Source organism: Henckelia pumila, chromosome 2 (assembly GCF_033568475.1).
Source record: "Henckelia pumila isolate YLH828 chromosome 2, ASM3356847v2, whole genome shotgun sequence".
In the NCBI taxonomy this organism is placed as follows: domain Eukaryota; kingdom Viridiplantae; phylum Streptophyta; class Magnoliopsida; order Lamiales; family Gesneriaceae; genus Henckelia; species Henckelia pumila.
The window spans coordinates 98,178,740-98,188,351 of record NC_133121.1 but is presented as its reverse complement, the minus strand read 5'-3'; the positions used below and the strand labels follow the sequence as shown (position 1 = coordinate 98,188,351).

Genomic DNA, 9,612 nt, shown 5'->3' with positions numbered 1-9,612 from the left:
GAAAACAAGGAATCAAAAAGTTGTTAGGAGGTTCAGTGTGCTATCGTGTTGAGTTTTTTTAATGTAGTGTACGTGACTATTATGTTTCGCATGTTACTGCGTTAGTCCATAGATTTCTTCAGTGCATATCGAATAGCAGTTTGCTGCTAGTTTCATCACACACGTACACACATATACTAAGTATCTTGTAAACAATATCACATATCTATAAATGTAAGATGTATTAACACACTTCATATATGCAATTGAAAGTAATATTTTTGTCATTAAAAAATAACATTTTTATAAATTTATATGACATTGCATATGTCCGGAATTTACCTAATGTATTGGTGGTTTTGCAAGTCTCCCTTCATAAATAAGATATAATATGATTTTATTTTATTTTTAAAATTAAAAATATAGCATATAATTTTAAAGTTTATTGCAATAAATATTTGTGTGAAATATTGAAAATATACGCTTCTCCTTTGTAAAATTTTAATAGGCATCTCAACCCTTAAATTTTTGTAATAATTGCATGTTTTAACCTTTGTCATGACGAGTTTGTTAAACACGCGTTGTTTTTGCACAAAAATAAATATTTTTTTATAATATTAGGATTATGATACGAAAATAACATTTTATTATTGTAATAATTTTCATATATACTCATATACATCACCCACATCATAAATACATAATTTTTCTTCGCAAATACACGTGATGCATTTGAGTAAATATAAAAAAAACATTACAATAAAAGAAGTATATTTTAGTAGTATAGACTTAATATTGTACCATAAACCTAATTTTATAAAAATAAAATTACAAAAAATAGTTGCTTAGACATCGTACAACGCGTGTTCAATAACTCATCGTGACAAAGGTTAAACGTACAACTATTAAAAAAGGTTAAAGAACCATAGTACTTATTAAAATTTCACAGAAAAAAAATGTGCATTTTGAATATTTCACCGTGATTAGCTGCAATAAACTCTATAATTTAATGATTTCTGAATCTGAAATTATTAAATCGACAAATAGGATTTACAACGCTGATAATATATATATATATATAATAACAATAATTTGTAAAAGAGGTCATCCACATCCCTCGAGCCTCTATGTCTTAAGCTGGAAAACAAAAAAAAAAATAAAAAAGAGAAACAGAAACAGAAACAGAAAACAGAGAAGAGAGAGAGAGAGAGATTGAGGGAATAAGCAAAAATTTGGTAGCCATGAAAAACGCCATCAGATGCTGCATATCCTGCATTCTTCCTTGTGGAGCCCTCGACGTCATTCGTATCGTCCACGCCAACGGCCGCGTCGAGGAACTCACCGCCGCCGTGAAAGCGGCGGAGATACTCAACCTCCACCCCCGCCACATCCTCAAGAAGTGCACCTCCAAATTGGATGATCAGGGCACCTGCCCAAGGATCGTAGTCGTTCCACCCGATGCACTACTCAAACGAGGGAAGATTTATTTCCTCATTCCACTGCCTCCGTCGCCGGAGAAGAAGAAGAAGACGAAGAAGAAGAGTGGTGGCGAGGGTGCGATTCCGACGAGAGATTTATGCGTTTCCGATGGGTACTTGAGTGAGATTTTATCGGAGAAGGTTTCCGACCATAGAGATAGGAGACGAGGGCGGCGCGTTGGCGTATGGAGGCCTCACTTGCAGAGCATCTCCGAGCTTGCCGGCTGAAGCCAATTCTTTTATGCGCAGTAATTAATCTTTTTTCTTTTTCATTTTATATTATATTATGGTTTAGTAATAAAATAAATGTCAGCGAATTTATACGTTTATTATATATATATATATATATATATATATATGAATGAGTAAAATTTATTTTGATACACGAACTATTGATAAAATGTCAAATTGATACATGAACTATTAAAAATGATTTAATTGATACATAATCAACTTATAAAGTCAATTTTACCCTTTACATACATTATTTTAAAAGTCTAATATTTTTATAAATTAAAATAGATACACAATTTATTTTTAAAAATTATTTTATTAATACAATAATAAAAATAAATTTATATTTATTTAAATTTATATTATAGAAAAAAGATCGTACTTATTATACGAAATATTATAAATATTAATTAATTTAAACATGTACATACACACATATATAACAATTGATAAATTATATATTAAAAAAACAATATATATTAAAATTATATAATAAAATATATATATTTTTATATTTATCTATGTTATAATATTATTCTTTATATTAATCAAATTAAAAATTATATATGTGTGTGTCTTTCATTTATAATCTATAAAGAATACTTTTTCGTATAATTATATATAATATTTTTTATAGTATAGTAATTAATAAATATGAATTTATATTTACCATTGTAATTAATATAATAATTTAAAAGACAAAAATATATTAATAATTCAATTAATCAATTTAATAACAATATTCAATTTAAAAATAATTTAAGTAAAATGTAAAATTGACTTTTGAGTTTGATCATATATCAATTAAACCATTTTCAATAGTTCATGTATCAATTTAACATTTTATCAATAGTTCATATACCAAAATAATTTTTACTTATATATATATATATATATATATATAAAGCAAATAGAATTTGCAGTAAAGATACACGTACAAAAATTGCAAAATAATTCTTGTCCGTATTTTTTTAGGTTGCATTTGGATCGATCGATTTTAAATTATGTTTACAAAATAATTGTGTCATTTCATTCTTAATAAATTTAAGAAGTTTTACCGTAAAAAAATGTAATCTATTATTTATTTATTAATTGAAATACATGAATTTCATATTTCAAATCCTATCTTCTGATCTTCGCATGTTTGTGCAGTATTATGGTTCGCCTTTGCGGAACATTAAATAGAGGCCCATTTCAAGTTGCTTCCATTCCATATGGTTCGCTAAATTTAATTGAAGTTCACATAATGGCCTAAAAATTCTATATTGGGCTTTTTGAACATTGATATCTTAGTCCTAAAAGTCGATTCCACCCCCCTATTATTATATACTAGTAATACACATACGTAATACACATACGCGACAATTTGTTTGCATAAATAGTTTATATTATATTTAAAAATAATAAATATTTTTTTATATATTTAAATTGAAATATATAGTTGAAAGATGATAGTTATGAGTAGTAAAAGACATTTTTGTACATCCATTAATTTGACCAATGTAATAATTTTAAGGAGTTCATCATTATTATATTGTATAGATAATAATTATTAATAAAAAGGAAAAAAGAAAAAGCACACACACAACTACACAAGACACAACGGGATAAATTGTTCCAACTTCCATGGTGTTAGTATATTTGTTATTTTACGTAAAAGTAAATAAAACATTTAAATAAGGCAATTTCTGTCATTGTTAAAAATTGTGGAGAAGGTGGTGCGAACAATTTTTATAATAAAAAGATAATAAATATTAAAATTATTTTTTTTTATTTTGATAAATGTTAATACAGGTGAATTTTAAAAAATATTTTATCTAAAAAAAATTGTTATCATGTATATCTATTTTATAAGATATATTATAGTTAATTTAAAAGGTTAATTTTTAAAAAATTATAATAAAAAAAGTAAGAAGATATATAATTAAACAATTTCAAATAATAAATGCAAACAATAACTTCTCTCAAGAAGTTGAGAAAAAAAATTAATTTAAATTTAAAATTAAAATAAAAGCCACGGTTTGTATTTGTGTGCTTTTTAATTTTTAGTATTACGACTATTAGTATTAGTATTAGAGCTGATCAAATTTAATGAAAATTCGCCCAAATCGACCGAATCGAACCGCATTACACTACCATGTTCAATTTTTTGACCAAAAATGCGGTTGAAAAAAAAAAAAGCAAACCGTACCGCACAATATGGTGGGGTGAAAATTTTAGTAAAAAATCGCATCGGCCTCACCGCATAAATAAATAAATATTTTTAAAACTATTTATGATATATTAATATGATCATGGATATTATATAATTTATTTTAAATTCAATAGAGTGATTCAAATTAAACATTATTATGTTTATATTTAATTATAATACTATAATAATGATATAAATTCAAAATTTATGTACAAAAAAAGAGACAATATAATATATCACAATAATTAAAAATTAACTTTATTTCATCCGATATGTTAGCCTCAAATTAAATCATGCACATTTAGGGACAAAAACTTGAATATTGTTTTATGTTATTTAATTTTTAAAGATTTGGAATTTTCGATTTTATTTTTTATTTGAAAAATAATCGTTATGATATCATGCCGAAGTGAACAAAAAATATTCTAATCATTAAATATTTTTATATCAACTTATATTTTTTTTGGTGTTATTGCATTCATAATATAATTTTGTCTACTGCTGATCATTCTTTTTTATTAAAAAAATCGCTAAAACGCCTGAAACCGTCCCAAACCGCATATCTATATTTACATACAAAATCACAATTAGAAACTATATTTGAAACCGAACCGTGCATAAAAATTCGGTTTGAATTTTATTAAAATACCGCCCAAATCGCATCGTGATCACCCCTAGTATTAATATATTAACAAAAGATAATTTATTTTTAAAATCGAAACTAATAATGAATTTATCAAAAATAAAACAATCAATTACAAGGTATCATCGCCAATATTTATACAAAACTTAAAAATGAAGCGTGTTTAATTAAAAAAATAGAGCGTGATAACACTTCCTCTGAATGCCAAGTATATTTTTACGTAAAAGTAAAACATTTAAATAAGGCAATTTTTATCATTGTTAGGAATTGTGGAGAAGATATTGCGGAAAATTGTCATTCAAAATTTCTTCTATTAGTCTATTGTTTACTTGTTATGATAAATATATAATTATATTAATAATCTTAGCAATCTCATTTTTAGTATTTGTCTTTGTAAGGCTCGTATTGATTGATAAAACACATCCATATTTACTTAATTTAAAATTTAAACATTGATGATTTGTCACAAATAAAATGTGTGATAAATAATCATTTTTAACTAATTTTATTTCCCAAAGTAGAAAATTTCCATTAATATCTTTTATTTTTCAAAAAATAATACATGAAAAACCCATTTAAAAATTATAAAACATGAATAAAAATTCAAATAATTTAAGATATATTTAATACTCTTCATTTGATTTTAATAGATGAAAAATCTATTTAAAAACTTATAAAAAAATGAATAAAAATATAATAATTTAAGATATGACTAATATATTTCATTCGCTTTTATCCTTATTCATGTAGAAAAAAATTTACTCGATTTATTTATTTATTTTTTCAAAAATAAATAATATTTATATTCAATAATTTTGCTTTTGTAAAATGACTTACATGTGGAATAATAAATTTTACACTATTCGATAAAAATCACAATATCAATTTTACAAATACAAAATAAAAATAAAATTATATATTATAATCAAATGACGAAATTATAACTCATCAATAAATCATAATTTCAATCACAAAATTGATCAATTAAAATAAATATTTTATTGATTTTTCATCATTATTTCACGTCTTATAAAATTAATTTATTATTCCCAATATTATTTATATATATTTAATCAATCCAACCAAGTAAACATAGCCTTATATCGTATGGTAAAAGACTAAAAGGTGAATGATTTCATAATAGAGTATGCATCCTGTGAGACGATCATGCAGATATATATTCGTGAGACAAATAATTTTTCATGAATCAGATCAAATAAAAGATCTATGTAACAAAATCGACCCCACGAGACTATATCATTGTTATGTATATAATAATCGATTCTCTCGAGTCTCGATTATCCACAAAAATTAATCGAAAATTTATATAATCGCAAATGTTAGATATAAGTTATAGTAAACTAAACATGCACATGTGACACAGTGACAGGTGTTTAGGCATATTATGAGTTTTTTTTTTTTTTTTTTTTTTGGAAATATATTCGATCACCCCCTACTAGTAAGTTAGTAACTAGTTATTTATATGGGAGGCTGGCCCGATCCTGAACCGATAGTAATATCGGGCCTCGGAAGGCCCGTTTTGTTTTCTCCCCCGAGATTAATGACACGAGCAATCAATCGGTAAGCCAAACCACGACGTCACCAATGAGTCCGAAATCGCGTGACCGTCGATATCACGCGCTCCCCCCGGCGGTACCCTTATCCTTTCCCCACACATACCCTATTACCCCACGCCTTTCCCCATCCGCCGTTCTCTCGCCGATTCCTTCCGCCTTTATTCAATTTTCTCTTCCATTGATTCTGCTTTCAGATCCATGGGCGATTTAACGGAATCGTCGAATCTCCAGACGCCGCCGTCCAGGCAGCTGCCGTTCCGAGAGGATTGCTGGTCCGAGGAGGCTACTTGGACTCTCGTTGACGCTTGGGGCCGCCGTTACATGGAGCTCAACCGTGGGAACCTCCGTCAGAAGGATTGGCAAGAGGTCGCCGATGCCGTCAATGCACGTCACGGTCATACGAAGAAGACTCGTCGCACCGACGTTCAGTGTAAGAATCGGATCGATACGCTGAAGAAGAAGTATAAGATCGAGAAGACTAAGATCTCTGAATCCAGTGGTTCGTTCACATCGTCGTGGCCCTTTTTCTCGCGTCTCGAGTATTTGATCGGATCTAATTCTAATAAGCAACAGAATGATAAAGCCACGCCTTTGGCGCTCGTGCCGTTCGGGGCGTCTCAGTATACGCCGCCTTCATCTCTGCCATCGCCGCCGATGGCCGTGCCGTTAACGTACCGAAAATCGCCTTCCTCGGCGATGGTTACTCCGGTGATTTTGCCTCAGAAACGTCCGATGCCGTCTCCACCTGTGGACGAGTTGTATTTCAAGAGGAATTATTCTGTGATGGCCGCTGCTGCCGCTGCAGCGGATGAAGATGACGGAGAATCGGAAGGGGCTGAAGCGGAGGGGAGCGAGGATAGAGGTGCGGAGGTGGAAGATGATGGGGAGGATGGGATGGGAAGGTTGGCCAAGGCAATTGAGAGGTTTGGTGAGATTTATGAGAAGGTGGAGGGCATGAAGCAGAGGCAGATGGTTGAGTTGGAGAAGCAGAGGATGCAGTTTGCCAAAGATTTGGAGGTTCAGAGGATGCAATTGTTTATGGATACTCAGGTTCAGCTAGAAAAGATCAAGCGGGACAAGAGATCTGGATCTGCTGATGGTATGCAGCACAATTTCATGTATTCATGTTTATCCATCAACTTAATATGCGATTTTTCCATTTGATTGCAGTATATTGAGAGGTTCGCATTGAAAGGAATTAGTTGGTGAATTCTTTGATTTTGTTATTGTGTTTTATGTTATATTTTGGTTCCTAAAACTGGGTTTTTCTTACTGAGTTATTTTGCTACCTGCGGTTCTTAAATTAGGGAATAGAAGTTTGATACATGGGACAAACATGTGGTTTGATGGTGGACAATCATAATAAGACTGAGAAATTTTGTAAAGTGACCTTATTTTTAGAATCTTTAGGTATATGGCTTTCATTGTGTATATTTTCGTACCGTATTTGGTCATATATCTAAATATTGAAATATAATGTCATGTATTTAACCGTCCGTCTTTGAGACTGTGGTGGTGCACTATGAATTTTGAGGGTGATGGACTGCGGTCTTGAAAACTTTGTTGGTGCCTTTTCTTTTTGGTATTGATGGATGTACATGTTTTACTTCTCCATGAAATTGAACAAGAGATCCCTGTGCCTTTCCTTTTCGATGCTGGCACTGTGTCGTTTCAATAACCTCTTGCTACTTTTGGTTTTTAATTGATAACATTTTACATAACCTGGAAGATAATAACATTTTACAACATCTTGTAGATTGCTAGCTAAGTGTACGTTGCTGGTTGAAATTAATTAGCTAAAGTTTTCTACTTTTATTTAAGAAAAATCCATCCTCTCTGTATGCTATCGAGTAATTCTTTGGTAAATGTTTAACTGGGAGTGGACAAACTCTGTGTACAGAAAAGTTTACTTGACTCAGCTGTAATCCTATTACATGATAGCAGGCAATCAGAGGTTGTGGGAGTTCCGTTCCATGTAAATACCATCTAAAATTTGTTGCTAAATTTTACTGGTTCGGTACTTGAGTATTTATGTTGTATTTGGAAAACCCAAAAGTACAGGGCTGATTATTTGTTTGGGGATGCTTGATGGAAGCTTATTTATGCATTTGAAGAATAATGAATAACCTCCACCCCAAAAATATTAAATATAACAGTTGAATTGTGTCAGCTCTCTGAAATTTTCATATGACTTTGTATCTGTATATGGAGTTTGAAACCTATATTTCATTGTTTTCAAATTTCACTCTATTATTTTCTTCAGTACCCACTTTGGTTGTTTAACGAGTAACTACTACAAAAATAATCTTCATGCTAGTTGAATATCCTTCTGGTGTCTGACAGAGAACTAGGTGGTTATCGGAGGCTAATCAGCATTGGCTTGGTCTTGGTGTTTCTTTTCTTTTTCTTTTTAATTTACACTGATGCGTACTTGTTCTCTTTTCTCACTTTTCAGATGCTATTGTTTTTCTTTTGATCCGTTTTGATTTGGGGTTTCCATTCTCCTCTTTTGAGGCAGAACTTCTCTGCCTCTCCTTTGTTGAAAGAATTGGGTATATTGGGGATGATTCCTGATAATGATTGGACAATTGTTTGTATTCAATTTAACATTTGGTCCTTCCGTTGCCTGTGATAAAAAAAAACCTGTTTTCACTTTTGACATTTGGTCCTTTTGTATGGGAACTGAAGTTTTTTTTTTGTTGTCATTGGCATATCCTTTAAAGAAAAAGGATCCTGGCAGATCATTGTACCTGGTTTAATATTTTCCTGGAAAAAGACAGTAGGATGGATACTGAGGTCCCAAACATTTCCCCCCCATCAGCTACATTGACTAAAGAATGCCTTAAAAGTTATTTATGATATCCAGTCTCTCTTAAAAGTTGATAATGCGCCTCATGTGGAATTGTCAAATTACTTTTTGCGGTTTGTTCATGCTTCATATCTGCACTCTAGATGATAAACGATATTAAATGTCCTCGACATCTGAGTGTTTCCCATGCTTGGGCAGGTCATAGGTGTGCAATGGTTCTTTTATTTTTTTTCGTCTTAATCTTATTTATGCAGGTTTTCTCGGTATTTCTTTTCGTAAATTTTCCTTTCCTTGCTGCAGATATATATAGCTAGCCATGGAGAAGGGACCTGACAGGCATCCCTTGTAGGAGTAAGGAACATTAATGGGTTTGACGTTTCGACATTGATTTGTTCCTTTCAATAGCTGAGGAAACTTGGAAGGGGCTTGGTATCGGACCCAATTTATTCCAGAAGATAACAACTTTATTTGTCTTTTATTTTTCACTTGTAACTGCTGAGTGAGTGATTTGGCTTTTAGTATTAGGTTTCATATTTGGTGCCTGTTCTGTGCCAAATGTTTTAACTTGTAACCCTTTTTTAAATGGCAACACTTTGGTTCAGGCTTGTGTTTTAGTCGCTTTAAATGCTTATTATTGGATGCCTTGGGTGTTTGTTTGATGTCTTTCCTAGTTTTCTTCAACCATGTGGCTTTGGAGA

At 30.8% G+C, this 9,612-nt stretch overlaps 2 protein-coding genes across 3 annotated transcripts; both read left to right on the top strand.

The window, feature by feature from the left end:
• Nucleotides 1–1,100: 1,100 nt before the first annotated feature.
• Nucleotides 1,101–2,903, top strand: LOC140885355 (uncharacterized). The gene is made up of 2 exons (XM_073292320.1): nucleotides 1,101–1,705; nucleotides 2,844–2,903. Exon 1 carries the CDS (start codon nucleotides 1,221–1,223, stop codon nucleotides 1,683–1,685), a length of 465 nt encoding a protein of 154 aa, XP_073148421.1. The 5' UTR covers nucleotides 1,101–1,220; the 3' UTR covers nucleotides 1,686–1,705; nucleotides 2,844–2,903.
• Nucleotides 2,904–6,028: 3,125 nt separating this feature from the next.
• Nucleotides 6,029–9,553, top strand: LOC140880731 (trihelix transcription factor ENAP1-like). Of its 2 annotated transcripts, none has more exons than XM_073285422.1 (2): nucleotides 6,029–7,223; nucleotides 9,215–9,553. In XM_073285422.1, the coding sequence occupies exons 1-2, from the start codon at nucleotides 6,304–6,306 to the stop codon at nucleotides 9,222–9,224; spliced, it is 930 nt and encodes a 309-aa protein (XP_073141523.1). In that variant the 5' UTR covers nucleotides 6,029–6,303; the 3' UTR covers nucleotides 9,225–9,553. The 2 variants fall into 2 exon arrangements, with proteins under 2 accessions (XP_073141523.1, XP_073141525.1); XM_073285424.1 differs by having other exon boundaries at nucleotides 6,031–7,204.
• The last annotated feature ends 59 nt before the right edge of the window (nucleotides 9,554–9,612 follow it).

Coding starts and splice junctions, on each gene's coding strand:
- LOC140885355 (XM_073292320.1), top strand. CDS start 1,221: ATGAAAAACGCCATCAGATGCTGCATATCCTGCATTCTTCCTTGTGGA.
- LOC140880731 (XM_073285422.1), top strand. CDS start 6,304: ATGGGCGATTTAACGGAATCGTCGAATCTCCAGACGCCGCCGTCCAGG.